The sequence below is a fragment of the Carassius carassius genome, chromosome 11, assembly GCF_963082965.1.
Source record: "Carassius carassius chromosome 11, fCarCar2.1, whole genome shotgun sequence".
Classification (NCBI taxonomy): domain Eukaryota; kingdom Metazoa; phylum Chordata; class Actinopteri; order Cypriniformes; family Cyprinidae; genus Carassius; species Carassius carassius.
This window is the reverse complement of record NC_081765.1, coordinates 24,756,924-24,774,996: the sequence shown is the minus strand read 5'-3', so window position 1 is coordinate 24,774,996 and position 18,073 is coordinate 24,756,924. Positions and strand designations below refer to the sequence as shown.

The 18,073-nt window shown below is 38.0% G+C and overlaps 1 protein-coding gene across 1 annotated transcript in view; it reads right to left on the bottom strand.

Annotated features, from left to right (window-relative positions):
• The window catches only part of LOC132153280 (low-density lipoprotein receptor-related protein 1B-like), a 228,918-nt gene extending 211,414 nt beyond the window's left edge, over positions 1 to 17,504 (bottom strand). The window contains exon 1 of the mRNA XM_059562662.1: positions 17,423 to 17,504. Coding sequence (XP_059418645.1) covers positions 17,423 to 17,504 — 82 coding nt within the window. The remainder of the gene's footprint in view (positions 1 to 17,422) is intronic.
• Between the last annotated feature and the right edge of the window lie 569 nt (positions 17,505 to 18,073).

Here is an 18,073-nt window from a genome sequence, read left to right as displayed (position 1 = left end):
AAATCAAATGGTTTTAATGTTGTTTGGACCACAACGTTCTTCAAAATAAAGTCAAACAGGTTTGAAATTACATAAATCTGAATAAATGACAGAATTCAGATTTAACATGTTCATCCTACATAATTTGAATATCCAAAAAATGTTTTTGCACATCTTCCAATGAAAGGCAGGATGCATTTCTCTCTAGCAGGACTGAAGATTAGTTCTATGGGAAAGGATGGACCTGGCAAATTGTTCGAGACCTGGGCTCTCCTACAATTGATTCACTTTCTTTAGAGCCACAGTGGCCCTGAAACTCGGCTGGTAATCTGGCATGATTCAATTCAATGGCAGCTGCACATCAGTCAAAAAGCAATTACAGGGAATATGATGATGGCTGCCCTCTGTCCTTCATTCTTACTAACAAAAGCAACTGCAATTCTGCTGCTCTGAATGAATAGTGATGGTGATTTGATTATTGTAGTGGCTTTAAAAAAGACGTGTCTATATTTTTGGATGAGTGGTTGTTGAAACGGATTTCAAGCCAGAGTTTTTACCTAGGGTGACTGGCCTTAGTAAAAAAAATAATAAATTAAAAAAAATGTAAATAAATACAAACCCTCCCCTGATTCAAATTCAACTGGAAGTAAAATAGTCAAGGAGAGGAAAGGTTTGGTTAAGTTTCCCGATAAAAGATCTCCTGAGTCCAGTCTGAAGGCATTTTTATCTTTGCAGTTGACTTGGTTTGCATTTAAAAACATTTATTTTACCTGAGGATAGTTTCTTTTGCAAGCACCAGGAACCATAAAAGAGACCACTTCTGTCAGAACCCAGAAGCGGCATCTGTCCACTGATTTGTACCTGCTTTCATGTCGGGATGTCCTTTAAAGCATAGCCCAATTTGAATTATTGGAATGACCAGTGATGCCACTTTACCTTCCCTCTTACCTCCTTCACTTCTTTACTTGAGTGTTTGATGCTTCCACAGCTCTGTTTCAATAGATTCTCCACAGACAGTTGAAAATGCAAAGAAAGAAAAAATGCACAAAACACTTCCAGCCTGTTAAGGAATAAATTCTTGCATTATTTGTTTTCTGAGGTAAAAACGGAATTTACATCTGAAAGGAGGAAATGCTACACTGAACTGCTAAATGTTGCGGTCATTCAGAGATAATTTCAAACAGACACAAAGAAGGAAGATAAAAATAACTGAGCATAATGGCCCCAACTGTTTGACAAGGTAGCAGTAACCATTACCATAACAGTAGGACATTTTCAGTGGAGCTTGGACTGGAATGCTATTATGAGCTTCATGACACAAGCTGCCACCTCAATGAGCAAAGAACTTTGGCTCATTAAAGCTCCTCAGCCTTTGTGATTTCGTCAGTTCTGATATGCAAAACTGTTACAGGGAGCCAGTGAATAGAAGCATTGGTCTAGAGAACTTCGGATGGAAGCTCTGCCAATCTTGTTTGATCAGTCTGTCAAGGAGAATAGTTGTTTGTCACTAGGCGCCTAAGCCACAGAGTAAGCTCAGTTAATCTTCAAGATGTTGTTCAATGCAAATATTGAAGCACAAACTGTCCAAGCACCTTCACAAACCATACTGCTTAATTTTATTTTAATTTTTTGGCCATAATACATTTTAAATATATGCTACATGTGTTACAAAAAGCACCACTTAAAGAAAATATATTCTTCAAATTGAAAATATATTTTGTTTAAACCTTCAAATGACAAAATATATTGCATAATGTAAGCAATCAAGAAAGAAATCTAGATAAATCTGAAAATATATATTTTGGTAACCTTATATTCAATTAATATATTCTTTATTATAATGTTATTATATATATATATATATATATATATATATATATATATATATATATATATATATATATATATATATATATATATATATATATATTTTTTTTTTTTTTTTTTGTCAATTTTTTTCTTCTTCTTCATAAGACAAAATAAGTTAAATTTACCTTGATCTTTTAAATTCAAAAAGGGTATGCTTAATTTATTTTTCAGATACTGCAAGTGTACGTAAAAAAAAATAAAAATAAAAACCTGTAAGAGAAACCAAAAGAACAAAACATCTGTTCGAATTGACTTACCTACAGTACAATTGTGAGCCCCATTAATGAGCCTGAATCAATTATGCTCCAGTATAACACTCAAAAATTAATCACCTTGCATTTAATTTAAACCTTAACTGGGTGCTCAACAGCTGTTCAAGGCACTTCAGTCTCATTATCTTTCCAACTGTTCGCTGTCACGCAACGCACCCAAGACCGTTACCTTATCTTGACAACCCTACCGTGGCACGCAATCTCACAATTTCCAAATTCAAGAAAGTCTGCTGAGCCACTGAGATCTTTACTGTCATCTAAAACCGAGCTGAGAGAGAAGAACTGCACCAACAGCACAGAACAAACCTAACTTTCACCAAAAATGTATTAGGTCATGTAAGTAAAGTGCCATTTTCATGTTGAGGTCATTGTACACAGAAATGTGACATTCTCCTAGTTGGATTTCACAGGAAATCTTGTTATAAGTCACTCTAAGGCTGTGAAAATCCTCTGAGATTAGATATGATCCATATAATGCTTCTCTGACACTTGTGAAAAGGATAAAAATTCTGCATGCTAAACCTTGTGTCCATCACAAACACACTCGATTGTTGTGCGCTCCTGTTTTTGAGCTTTACAAGCCAAAATGGCCAATGAACTGTTTAATTCTCACCTTGACATATACAACATGGTATTTTGATCTAAATGTCAGCTGCCTCAGTTTTGATCAGAAAACCGTGATTAACATTAGTATCACCTGACACCTATAACATAAATGTCTTGAGAATGTCATTCGGCAGAAAGATTCACCCATATAACACCAGTGAATGTCAGTGCATAAGCCAAACTATTTGTTCTGCTTCAATTTTCAGTCATATTGATCTGCGTATCCACTGAAAAATGCACATCAAATGGGGTTCATGGAAACCACGCTTAAGGCTCCAGTTTATGCCGATGTGTGGCTTGCTGAACTGGGGGGTTGGGGGATAATGATGCTCGAAGGTGCAGCATATTTACAAATTCCACAAGGCACTCCATCCAGGAAACACATCCTCTGCCAAAAGACCTTTACTATGGCAACTCTGAGCCAGTTGGACTGTTTGTAGCCAAGCTAGCGGATAAATCAATGGGAAAGGACAACAGGGCCTTCATTAAGCTCTGCCTGACCTTCACTTTTCCAGTGAGGTCATTTTTATTTTCGAAACAACAGTGGGGCCATGTTAACAAATTATCAAAGGCAACACAGTTAGATTTTTAACATCCATCGCCAGAGAAACAGACTGCTTGGTATGATCTACCTTGTAAACAATTAATTATTCATGAGCATTTAAATGTACAGTCCTCAAAAGATATTCTTCCTTCCGTGATGTTGCATGGTGCAAATAAAGGCATCATATGAATCTCTTTACACATAAGATAGATTTAAACTCATGATGCATCATAGGCGATTATGTGCTTGTATACTTTTTCAGGATTACGTATACAGTGCAAATATAAAAGTAGATGTGTCAGAAGCTATACTGCAGAGGTTCTAAACCTTTAAAACATGTCTGAAACATTTTGTGACTTAACACTGCATCTGTCTAAAAGAATTAAGCGACACATATCTAAGTGGTGGCATCCTTAAGAAAAACAGCACATTTTGCTATTTATATTTTTCTTTATTACTTACTGAACAAGAGCACTGAAAACAAGTGTGAAAATAGATACAGAAAGTGTCAGCAGTTTAAGAACGCTCAGTCAGTGACACTTTGCATATTTGCATATTAATCTTTTAAGGCTGTCTTTTTGACACATGGAGTTCGTCTTTGCATCCAGGTCACCTTTACATCCATTATAACCTATATTTAACATAATATTTAAGCACCATATTCAAAACGACTGCACTAGTCTCTTATTTTTTTGACCATTCAGCCACAGTTCATATAAAACTCTCATGACCCCATTTGCATCTAGGGTGACCTCTTCTATATTGTATTCATCAAACATCAGAACTGTGCGAAATCTCCTTTCTCTGCTCAAGGCAGTATCTCAGTCACTCCATGAGGTGAACCACCAGTCAAGTTTCCCTAAACAACTCCTGAGGAAGATATGAAGGGTTCTCTCGATATCATTGTTTCATCACAGCTGAGAAAGATTGCCTCCGAAGCTCTGATAACATAAAGAGCACTCGGACATACACCTCAAGATAGATGTGTCTTGTTTTAATTTGCACAATTAAAACATGTTTTTTCACGTTCCTTAAAATCCTTATTACCCATTTTTAAGAAAGAGATAAGGGTGTTTTACTAAAATGAGCACTTAAAAAAATACTTAAAAAAAAAAAATCAATTTTGGACTGTTATTTCCAGTAGGAGATTCCCGCTTCGTGGAAAGCAGCAGAAGGGGCCTGTGATTAAGATGCCCAAACTCTTCTGATATACAGCTTTTGCAGTTTATCTGCCGATGAAATCAGCGGGTTCACGCAGCAGGAAACCTCCTCCGGAATATCTGATTAGTTTCATTCCACTAAAATCAGGGAAGCGCACGTCAGATCTAATTGGAAAGTTAGCATAACAATATCAAGTTGGAGCCTTCAGCTGCTAATGATCACGTATCTGAGGTCAAAAATAATGGGCTATTACTGATGTTTTGGGTAAAGTTAATATGTATGTAATCATTACTATGCATGTGGGTGGTGATGAGTACAGCTGAATGGGCTAATCTTATAAAGTGTTGCTCCATATGCTGAGATAATTTGAAATGATACAGTTTAATGTGGGCGGTTGTGAATTTCCTGAATTAAACTGCTTTTGGCACTCTCAGGTGTACAGTACAGAAGGGGTTTATCCCCAGGGGCCATGCAGAAGGTTCAAACTCTAACAATTCAGAACAAGTTACATCTTTCCATATTTATGTCATTATTTGGATTCACAGTCCTAATGGAGAAAAACTCTCTTAGCTAATCTGCATAAAGCCAGGATACCACAATTATCAACAGACCCTGCCATTCTCCGGGGACTTTATAGCTGTCTGCTTTTACCGCAGGGACAACTAACATAAACGCTTCATCCACTGGCATGTATTTAAACTAAGGCTTTTCTCCACCTTTTACTTGACTATACAAAAACTAGAGCAAATTCAATCACTTTTAAATCCAAAAATGCTTAGCTAGACTTGGAAGGGGGAAAAAAGCACAAGTTTTTGAATTATGAAGCCCTTGATTTCCTAGCAAGAGCTGGGATGGTACAGTCATTGCTGCAGGTCTAGGAGCTCTATGAGATAGAAAATTATGAATGAACTAAAGAATCATTACACAGGGCTGAGTGTGAGAAGTTTTCTTCCCATGGGACTAAAGTTTGGCTTCTATTTGTAATTACCTAAAGTGCTTTTTAGGATCTCATTGACATGTTTTGTGCAAAAGAAAAGGACAATGTGAAAAGGAAACTCAAGTTTGTGTTGTAGTCTGAAAAAAGAGAGAAAAAAAAATCCATATAACCTCCAGAAACAGCTACATGTGTGTGCGAAGGCTACAAAATGCAAACTATTAAAAAAAACAATTTATCCAAAGCTTATTGACATATTTTTTTTTATAAAACATCATCTGTTTTAGATATGATAACAGCTTACTATTACAGCTTACAGCTTACTATACTTACCCAACCATTGACAAAAGATTAAAACCATTTAAAGAGCTCTTAAAATATATGCTTTTGAGTCCTGAGGTCATGTTTTGACACAGCCATTAAGTGGGACAACAAAGCAATGAGTTTTTTTTTTTCAACAGAATCAATATTAGCTTTACTGTTATATGGGTCTGGTTAGACAGGTGGAAGAGCAAAATGAGGCCTGAATGCTTAATTTTAATCCATCATGTCAATCGATCACTTTTTTAAAAAGCTTTATAAAATGTGTGAGATCGGAATAAGGGGATGGCACATCTGATGCTGCAAATGATTCAATCAATTAGCTATATCTGCTTCTGCAGGCAAAAGTATCTGCTGTGGAAGATCTCTGGAGAGCAGTAAAGTTTGACCTGGCATCAACTATAAAGGAAATAAAGTGAGATAGGAAGTAGCATTAAGACAAGACTGCATATGCATAAGCATGATGCATCAAAACAAAACAGTTCACATATGGAGCATGTGAGGGTTAGGGGTCATAAAAGCTCTGTCATGCTGAATGGCAATTGGCTGAATTGATTTCACACAATCTTGAACCTCAGGGCTCAGTATTGATCCCGCTAGCTTTTGATTTTCACACACCATGAACACTTGCACAACAGCCAATTTCAAATTATCCATCTTTAACACCCTGCGGTAAGACAAAACTGGACTATTTTAGGACAGCTGCTACTGAAATTTTCGAAGATTCAAATGCATGCAGACAAAGATTCTGTCAGTCATAAAACATGCAATGATGAGGTATAAATTCAAATTCAAAGTCTATTTGCAATAAATGGCAACTAATTACAGTGCATCTTAGTGGCTGCTCTTGTTATTTGACATGTGACCTTCATGCAGCCAGTTAACAAGGTTGTTAGCAACACTTTTTTAAAAGTGATAGTTTCCAGACCCACCGGTTCATCATAATTATGGCACATAATTGCAAATGTAGCTTCTTATACATACAGTACAGCTACAGCAGATGCATGTGAAGAAATTTAGTTCCATTGTCAGAGAGGTGGAGCTTTACTAAAAAAAAAATTATTAACTGAATGACACTTGAAGAGCTTTGAAATGTAATTAATTCATTATGTTGGCAAACAAATCCGTTAATCGTAATGCATTCACACCACAGAAGATTACATTAATACTCAAAGAACACAACAGTCAGAGACACAGCATTGCTGTTTTTGAAATATGAGTGAATTATGAAATGCCATAAATCATTGTGTATAAATTAGAGGTACAATATATATTAGTAGCTTATGTATTATTTGATAGATGAGAAGAGTAATTAAAATGAATACCAATAGTGAAACTGCAGTGTGTGTGTGTGTGTGTGTATAAAATTTGTGTTTTGCAAAGTTTGCTGCTTCAGTATTTGTAGATTATTTTTCCATGTGTTTCTATGGTATACTGAAAAACAATGATAATAATATTTTTTGGCTTTTATTGGCCAAAAAAAAAATAAAATAAAAAAATAAAAACAATTATACAATACAAAAATACAAATATTAGTTTCTGGTCCAAATTCTGACTGATGGTGATCTATTCTTGCCTTATTAGTTCTCTGACTTTGTGGGCTTCTTGTCCACTTGCCTTTTGAAGTCTGACCACAGGCTCTCTATGGGATTGAGATCTGGGGAGTTGCCTGGCCATGGATCCAAAATCTCAATGTAATGATCTTCGAGCCACTTCTTTATCACTCTTGCTTTGTGACATGGTGCTCCATCATGCTGAAAAATGCACTGATCATAACCAAATTGCACATGGATCATTGGAGGTCACTCTTGCAGTACGTTTTATATATATATGTCTTCTGCTGTCCAACTCTTGTACTTCCTGCTGAATTTAAGTCTGTCCTTAAAGTATTTTTGAGAGAGAAGGGGCTTCTTTGCTGCCCTTCTTGACACCAGGCCATTTTCCAAAAGTCTTGGCCTCACTGTGCGTGCAGATTCTCTCACACCAACCTGCTGCCATTCCTATGCTCTGCACTGGTGGTGACACAATCCTGTAGCTGACTCCTCATGAGGAGACAGTCCTTGCGATTGCTGGACATTCTGGTGTAGCATTTGGACCAATCAGACACACAACTATTTGTTATATTTAAAAAATTATATCTTACGCCTCCTCATTTAACCAAATGGTCTATGGACCCTTCCCCAAAAATGCAACTATCACCTCAAAAAAGGCAGAACAGGCCTCTGGTTCCATAGCAACCAAAGGCACAATATCTGATAACACTAGGTTTATTGCGCACTAGGAATGTGGCGAAGCAACTCTTAATGCACATAAAAAGGGAATCTTCTCTAATTAATTCATAGAAAAACCTTTTTTTGAATTAATTCACATATACTTTAGGGCAGTGGTTCCAAACCTTTTTCAACTCGCGGCCCACACAACCAAACACATATGTTTGTGTAGCCCAGTGCAAAAAAATTAACTGACCCCGCTATTGTTGGGTTTATAACTTAGTTCTCAGAAGCTAGACTGTTAACTGTCTTTAATGAATGAACTGGCAATGAACAGAAAATAACTCGGGCTGGCATCGCTTGGCACAGCTGCTGTTGTTCTGTAGCATATGCAGCAAAAAAATCAAAAATATAAGATAAATTGGCGGTTTATCCAATTTACATATATGAAAAATATTATTATTTATTTTAATATTAATTGCTAAGAGCCTTAAAACCACTCTAAGGGTGCTTTCACAATTGGTTCACTTGCCTGGTCTGAACCCGAGTTCAGTTGTTCCCCCTCCCCCTGCCCCCGCTGGACTGTGTTCATATTATAATATTTGAGTCCGAACCACGGTTCGCTTGCGTCATCAAGCCAGCAGCTGTTTACCTCGTTGCTTGGTAACGACAACACAGGAGAAGGTGGCAAATGCATAACATTACTTTCTGCACTTTTATGTATTACGTTTTTGAACTGTTCGTTTTGTTTATAAAGCTTCGGTACATAACGGCACTTGCGTCTGTCTTACGAATGTACTGAAAATGCTCTAAAGAACGTTGAAGGCGAACATAAATGAGATGTACAGCTCTCTGCTCGCAGCGCGTCAGTCATGCTCATCAGGAAAGTGAGTGAAACACACACACAAACACATTTTCATCAAATAATTTGTCATTAAAAGTGGTTCACTTCTGCGATTTGGTACGATTGCGTTCACATAAGCAGCGAACCGTACCAGAGTTCACATAAAGCGTACCCCAGACCACCGTTTTTAAGCGGATTCGGGTACGGTTCGCGGGTGCGCATCCGAGTACGGAAGACAGCGTTCACATCATCCAAACGAACAGAACTCTGACATCAATCGAACCCGGGTGCACACCAAAAGTACTAGTGTGAAAGCACCCTATGTTTGCGCCAGGCCATTTCTGCCTTGATTTTCCAGTCATCAAGATCCTCTGATTCGAACATGTCTTTCTCATAAACTCACTGCAGCAGAGACCAACTGGAGCCCCAAAGTGCATCAGGTCTCTTTTTCAAACAGTCAAGACATGCAAGTATCAAACTTAGTCTTATCAATTGAAACATTAAGGCCTGGTTTCATAGACAGGACTTAGCCTAAACCAGGATTAGGCCATAGTTCAATTAGGACATTTAAGTAATTTTTATAAACATGCCTTAGAAAAAAACATTACTGGTGTGCATCTTGAGACAAAACAAAGGCACTGATATATTTTAAGATCAATCAGTACAAGTTTCTTTCATTTGAAACAACTCAGACTTGCATTTTAGTCTAGGACTAGGCTTAAGCCTTGTCTGTGAAACCAGGGGGAATGTATCATGCACCTTTTACAAAGGTGTGTTTGAACTAAGAAACTGATGTTTCCTTCAGGCTGTAGATCTGATGAATATCAAATTGTACCATAGCTTCATGTCTTTATTTCTCTTCTCTTTACTGCTTAAGCTTAAACCCTTTTTCCTATGCCAGCTGTATGCATGTGTGTGTGTATGCTAGACTAGGTTAAGTGTTTATGTAGTCAATAAAGTCTTACTTGTATAACAATTTTTTTCCGAAGCATGGCAGGGTTTTTCATTGTTTGCTCATAACTGAAGTCCCTAATCATGCAGATTTTAGCTACATGCTCAGAGTAGTATTGTACAGTAAGAAAGTTATTTTCGTTAAACAGGAAAGTAACGTTCTTAGAATTGACAGACAGTTGACACTGAGAGGTCAAGTAAATACTTACAGCAGATCTAAATATTTATAATTACTCATAACTAGTTATGATTGATTATTCAAATTTCGCAGATGGGAGTTTTACTTACTCAAATATGTTCTGAGGGCAGAAAGGAAAGTGATTGGTTTACAGATTCAACCAATGAATTTGAAGCAGAGGCGGAGTCAGGAAATTTGAACGTGTGGAAGGAATACTTCAGACAGATACGTTACTGACGCTTCTTGGGAGGCATGTATTGCAAGGTAAGTTAATTTACCATGTATTCTCATGAAAAAAATGAAAATCTCTAACATTTTAAAAGATAATTAGCGAACAAAGATACACAGAACAAATAATCATGCATTTTCACATGACTGCTTCATCAGTTGATTGCAGCAAAGCTGGTTATGAGGTAACTGGAGCAATACATGCTTTTCCAATGGTTCCACACTGTCTGTGAAACCGAAATGAGCAAAAAAGTACTCATTCATATCTCCTTGACATTACATCAGTCAGTTAGCGTTAGCATCAGCGTTAGCACTGCTCTCAGGGCAGGAGTACTCGATATTACTGTTATTTTTAATGAACTGTGTGCTGCTCTCAGGGCAGGAAAACTCCATATTCATATTACTATTATCTTACTAAACTATGTGCTGCTTTCAGGGCAGGAATAATCAATATTCATATTACTGTTATTTTTAGTGTATTATGTGCTGCTCTCAGGGCAGAAGTACTCAATATTCATATTACTATTATTTTACTAAACTATGTGCTGCTCTCAGGGCAGAAGTACACAATATTCATATTACTATTATTTAACTAACATATGTGCTGCTCTCAGGGCACAAGTAATCAATATTCATATTACTGTTATTTGTAGTGTATTATGTGCTGCTCTCAGGGCAAAAGTACTCAATATTCATATTACTGTTATTTTACTAAACTATGTGCTGCTCTCAGGGCAGAAGTACTCAATATTCATATTACTATTATTTTACTAACATATGTGCTGCTCTCAGGGCACGAGTACTCAATATTCATATTACAGTTATGTTTAAGTGTAACGTACTGCTCTCAGGGTAGGAGTACTCAATATTCATATTACTGTTATTTTTACTGATCTATGTGCTGCTCTCAGGGCAGGAATACTCAGTATTCATATTGCTGTTATTTTAATAAATGATGCGCTGCTCTCAGGGCAGGAGTACTCAATATTCATATTAAAGTTATGTTTACTGTTCCCTGAGCTGCTCTCCATGTAGGAGTACTCTATATTCATACTACTGTTATTTTTACTGTATTATATGCTGCTCTGGGGCAGAAGTACTCTATATTCATATTACTGTTATTTTTACTGAACTATGAGCTGCTCCCAGGGCAGGAGTAATCAAAATTCATATTACTGTTATTTTTAGTGTATTATGCGCTGCTCTCAGGGCAGGAGTACTCAATATTCATATTACTATTGTTTTACTAAACTATGTGCTGCTCTCAGGGCAAAATTACTCTATATTCATATTACTATTATTTTACTAAACTATGTGCTGCTTTCAGGGCAGGAATAATCAATATTCATATTACTGTTATTTTTAGTGTATTATGTGCTGCTCTCAGGGCAGAAGTACTCAATGTTCATATTACTATTATTTTACTAAACTATGTGCTGCTCTCAGGGCAGAAGTACTCAATATTCATATTACTATTATTTTACTAAAATATGTGCTCCTCTCAGGGCACGTGTAATCAATATTCATATTACTGTTATTTTTAGTGTATTATGTGCTGCTCTCAGGGCAGAAGTACTCAACATTCATATTACTGTTATTTTACAAATCTATGCGCTGCTCTCAGGGCAGAAGTACTCAATATTCATATTACTATTATTTTACTAAAATATGTGCTGCTCTCAGGGCACGAGTACTCAATATTCATATTACTGTTATGTTTAGTGTAACGTGCTGCTCTCACGGTAGGAGGTACTCAATATTCATATTACTGTTATTTTTACTGATCTATGTGCTGCTCTCAGGGCACGAGTACTCAATATTCATATTACTGTTATGTTTAGTGTAACGTGCTGCTCTCAGGGCACGAGTACTCAATATTCATATTACTGTTATGTTTAGTGTAACGTACTGCTCTCAGGGTAGGAGTACTCAATATTCATATTACTGTTATTTTTACTGATCTCAGGGCAGGAGTACTCAATATTCATATTACAGTTATTTTTACTGTTCTATGAGCTGCTCTCAGCGTAGGAGTACTCTATCTTCATACTACTGTTATTTTTAGTGTATTATATGCTGCTCTGGGGCAGAAGTACTCAACATTCATATTACTGTTATTTTACAAATCTATGCGCTGCTCTCAGGGCAGAAGTACTCAATATTCATATTACTATTATTTTACTAAAATATGTGCTGCTCTCAGGGCACGAGTACTCAATATTCATATTACTGTTATGTTTAGTGTAACGTGCTGCTCTCACGGTAGGAGGTACTCAATATTCATATTACTGTTATTTTTACTGATCTATGTGCTGCTCTCAGGGCACGAGTACTCAATATTCATATTACTGTTATGTTTAGTGTAACGTGCTGCTCTCAGGGCACGAGTACTCAATATTCATATTACTGTTATGTTTAGTGTAACGTACTGCTCTCAGGGTAGGAGTACTCAATATTCATATTACTGTTATTTTTACTGATCTCAGGGCAGGAGTACTCAATATTCATATTACAGTTATTTTTACTGTTCTATGAGCTGCTCTCAGCGTAGGAGTACTCTATCTTCATACTACTGTTATTTTTAGTGTATTATATGCTGCTCTGGGGCAGAAGTACTCATTATTCATATTACTGTTATTTTTACTGAATTATGAGCTGCTCTCAGGGCAGGAGTACGTGATATTCATATTTTTAAGAGTAATAAGTTTGTTTTAATCATTACATTTCTAAATCAATAGACAATTTTTGCATTATTGAATGATCTTTTATTTTGTTTTCCAGTTACCTGGAGGAGCTGGCAGAAACAGGAAAAATCAAAGGAGCTAACACTGAAGAGGCATCTGATGCTGCTGAGTGCAAAATGGTGCAAAAATGGAGATGAATGAAAAATGGTGTGTGTTTGGTTCCACCTGATAAAAGCACATAATAGCCAAGGGTATTCGAAGGGTAATTGGTTCTCATGGGGACATTAGCGATTATAAACTTTTGCAGGGGTTCGTCTGTGATTTTAATGCCATCTGAATCCAGAATGTCATTGTTTTTTCTCCCACAATCCCCATGAAAATCTCCGGCCGAATCCCAAGGTCATGTGATAATTTAATTGCTGTCCAATCCAAATCTCTGAGATTAAATCATTTCAAAATTAACTGTTTAAAACCGTATACTAACGTATCACCACTGTTTAACACCATATACTAACTGTTGTACTTTGCATGCATATTACAATATATATATGTGACGAGTGGGGCGGGGCCGAGGGACATGGGAGCGAGGCCGGGGGAGTGATTGGAGATGAACTACACCTGTTCGACCCACCGGTCTCGAGGCCCATGGAGGAGATGGAAGGATATAAAACTGGAGCGACGACAGTGAAGGACGAGAGAGGACCAGGCCTGGGCTTTTAGTTGTGTTTTGGGTTTTATTTGCGCGCACCAGTCGTCCGTGTGGGGCTGGTGCGCTGTTTTTTGTGTTTATTTTGTTATTAAAATGTTTTTGATAGTCCGCCGGTTCCCGCCTCCTTCTTCCGGATGAATACAAAGGTTGATTATCGTTACAGTGGTGCCGAAACCCGGGAGAAGGAGGGACGCGCTGCTGAAGATCCCTCGCCGCTGTGGTGAATCCGCGGTGCCATGGAGCTGGCGAGGAGTGTGCCGCCATGGACGCTCGAGGCGGTGGGCTGGAGCGAGTTGCCGGGGATGGGCGAGCTCGCTACCGGCCGCCCACGATGTGGAGAGACGGCGGCCGTCCGTGAGGGAGCGGAGGAGTCGGCGCCGTTCGCCAGGTGGCCGGAGCCTGCTGCCATCCGCCGGAACGGGGAGGAGCAGGGAACGGAGGACTCCTGCCGGCTGCCCAAAACCGGAGGAGCCGTCGCCGTCCACCGGGCGGCGGAGGAGTGTCGTGCCGTCCGCCGAGGGCCGTCCAGTGCCACCGCCAGGCACCGCGGAGGAGATTGCCCAGCTGGTGGAGGGCCGAGCAGCGGTGCGTCTGGGAACCGGAATTTTTTTTTTTTTTTCCTCTCTCCCCTCTCTCGTCTCTGTCGCTCCTCCTTCCATCTCCTTTTCTCTCGCCTCGTCTGTCCTACCCCCAGGTTCCCGCAGGTCCCCGTGAGCGGCCCCCCCGGAGGGAGGGGGGGGGGAGTAGAGCGCAGTCTCGGGAGTACCCCCCGGCCTGCGAGGGGCGATGGGGGTATGTGACGAGTGGGGCGGGGCCGAGGGACATGGGAGCGAGGCCGGGGGAGTGATTGGAGATGAACTACACCTGTTCGACCCACCGGTCTCAAGGCCCATGGAGGAGATGGAAGGATATAAAACTGGAGCGACGACAGTGAAGGACGAGAGAGGACCAGGCCTGGGCTTTTAGTTGTGTTTTGGGTTTTATTTGTGCGCACCAGTCGTCTGTGAGGGGCTGGTGCGCTGTTTTTTGTGTTTATTTTGTTATTAAAATGTTTTTGATTGTCCGCCGGTTCCCGCCTCCTTCTTCCGGATGAATACAAAGGTTTATTATCGTTACAATATATATATATATATATATATATATATATATATATGGAAATACTAAAATGTTTACAAGAATACTATTTCAGAAATGCTCCATCACAGTGATTGGATGCTTATTAAGAACAAAAAGACCAGAAAACCATGTAAACATTTGAAATGGGTCATTATTATGGCAGTAACAGGTATGCAACACAATTTTTTTATATATGTATAGGCCTACAATTACATACTTTTAAAAAAAAGGGAAGAAGCTTTGTTTGCCTCGTGTAAATAAGAGGTTGCATTTACTTATTAATGCTAATCTCCACATTTTTTGAGACCCATAATTTTGAGGGATAAAATTTAAGAAAACCATTTCAGCTATATTGGGTCTATTTTCCTTTTAAACCAGAGATTTAAATAAATAATAAATATTATATTAGGGATGTCCCGATCAGGTTTTTTTGTCCTCGAGTCCGAGTCCGAGTCATTTGATTTTGAGTATCTGCCGATACCGAGTCCCGATCCGATACTTCTATAATACATAAAAAAAGAATAAAGTAGAGCGAAAAAACAGATCCAGGATCTTCAATAAATTACATTTTGAAATATATTCAAATATAAAACAGCTATTTTAAATAGGCTAGTAAAAATATTTCAGAATCTTACTGTTTTGCTGTACTTTGGATCAAATAAATGCAGGCTTGGTGAATAGAAGGGACTTCTTAAAAAAAAAAAAAAACCTTAAGCTTACTGTTCAAAAACTTCTGACTGGTAGTATAGGCAACTTTATTTTTTCTCTAATTTCTAGCTTTCAATTGGCTTAGAAATCTATAAATGCTGGACAATAACAAATAATAATGATTTGTTTATATACTACAAAAAATGGAGATGAATGAAAAATGGTGTGTGTTTGGTTCCACCTGATAAAAGCACATAATAGCCAAGGGTATTCGAAGGGTAATTGGTTCTCATGGGGACGTTAGCGATTATAAACATTTGCAGGGGTTCGTCTGTGATTTTAATGCCATCTGAATCTGCTAGTGGATGCCATGATAACAATAATATATCGCTCTTACCGTTTTGGTCATTTCTCAGATGCACGCTTCAAACAAAACAGTCAATGAAGACGAAGAAGATGAGTGACGGGTCCTACGGGCACGTATTTATAGTCGCGCTGGTAGTGACGTCAGAGGCTGTCGCCGGCCAACACGTTGGCGTTTTTCAAAGTATGCTTCAGACACAGGTCACGACGAGGTGTTCCCCATAGTGTCCCCTCAGAGGACGCAGTTCGAAGTTCCCTTGACAGGGAATCTATTATTCCAAGAGTATGACATTTTATTTAGAGCAGACAACCATGCAACTGGCCATGTCTGCAGTCTGTTCCTAGGTTCACACATCTATCTTCTCCACTGTGAATAAATCATCAAATCCATGAGTTATCACTGAGGTGTCATGTAAATAATTCTTTACATATGTTCACATGAATAACAATTGCCATCTGAATTGTGAGAGAAGTCCTGAGTTGACTTGGTGATACATAAATGTGATTTCAAAAGTTCCGGGTGTCAATCTATGTGCAACCACTTAATGTTCTCATAGGCTGTTGCAGAGAAATTAAGCCCTGTAATTCTAAAAATAACCAAAATGTTTATATATATATATATATATATATATATATATATATATATATACAGTACGGACCAAAAGTTTGGACACACCTTCTCATTCAAATAGTTTTCTTTTTTTTCATGACTATGAAAGTTGTAGAGTCACACTGCAGGCATCAAGGGCTATTTGACCAAGATGACCTGGTCTCCACAGTCACCGGACCTGAACCCAATTCAGATGGTTTAGGGGTGAGCTGGACCGCAGAGTGAAGGCAAAAGGGCCAACAAGTGCTAAGCATCTTTCGGGGAACTCCTTCAAGACTGCTGGAAGACCATTTCAGGTGACTTCCTCTTGAAGCTCATCAAGAGAATGCCAAGAGTGTGCAAAGCAGTAATCAAAGCAAAAGGTGGCTACTTTGAAGAACCTAGATGTGACATATTTTCAGTTGTTTCACACTTTTTTGTTATGTATATAATACCATATATAATTCCACATGTGTTAATTCATAGTTTTGATGCCTTCAGTGTGAATGTACTGTAAATGTTGTTTCATTCAATGTCTGTTGTACAGATTATTTGTGTAAGAACAAAATGAAATGTTGATTGAAAAATCTGTTTACAGGTCCTATATTACAATAAAATAATCAAGTATAATTATGACTTCTTTACTTTTTTAAACAATTACAGTTACAAACAAATCCAGTGAATTAAATGCAATTCACAATACACAGGAAGATTTCGCTGCAAAACGTAGGTGCATCATTAAACTGCTGTAGTTTGAACGTGCTCCCTTTAAACCAGGCCCTAGGTCGCCTTGCAAGATATCTTCTCAAAGCCAGTTTCTCAAAGTCCCCAGAAGTGTTTGCAATGTCTTCCTGCATTTGAAATGCACAAACAGTCTGGTTTCAATTCACACCGATGATTATGAAAAAATAAGTAAAAATATAAAAATAAAAACAAAAACATTATTTTACCTGAAGTCTTTAGTTTTGGACATTGAATCATGAACATCCTCGTTTCCATATATTTCCTGGACCAATTTCTTTTGTGGAGCAAACTTGCAAACCAGGAACATTACAAATATGAACAGCTCACTGCCCAGCATCTGAAATTTAGCAACGTAAGCAAACATAATTACTAGTTAAATCATAAAATCACTTTTCAACTCCATCAAAATTGACAATTTCTTAATGACACATAATGCATTCTTAAACCCTGCCATTTCTACAGCCTACTGTACTCTGTTTGGCCTCAGCTACAACTACAGTGATTGAGGGCAGATTAGAGTAGTAGACGTTTGAAGGACAGCCGATGACCTCCATAGGCTGGCATTATGCAAACAAACCTAACAGGTAACTGGTAACATGAAGTGAGATTGGAGTTTGAAAATGACACCCATTTCAGCACAGTAGTTCAGAATCAGTTTTCTTACTTTTACGAGACAAAAATTTATTTGTCGTGCAATTTGATCTGTAAACCTTTGCAGACCTTTTTACATTTACAAACAGCTATATTGCAATTCATGAAAAATAATATTTGAGGGTAAAATAATATGGGCACTTATATCAGCAATAATATGGGCACAAATATCAGCAAGATTCTCAAATAAAACTAGAGGAGCTTACAAAGAAAGTCCAGAAATTTCCTTTCTCCAATAAGGGACCAATGATGGCTTCTGCCTTTTCCAAGAATGTTATTCTGCAAAGAGAAGAAAAACTACATGAAACAGTCACAGCTGTAATAAAAACATATGTATGGGCCCTGAGAGCAGCACATAGTTTAGTAAAATAATAGTAATATGAATATTAAACAATCATGCCCTGAGAGCAGCATATAATACACTAAAAATAACAGTAATATGAATATTGAGTACTCCTGCCCTGAGAGGTGC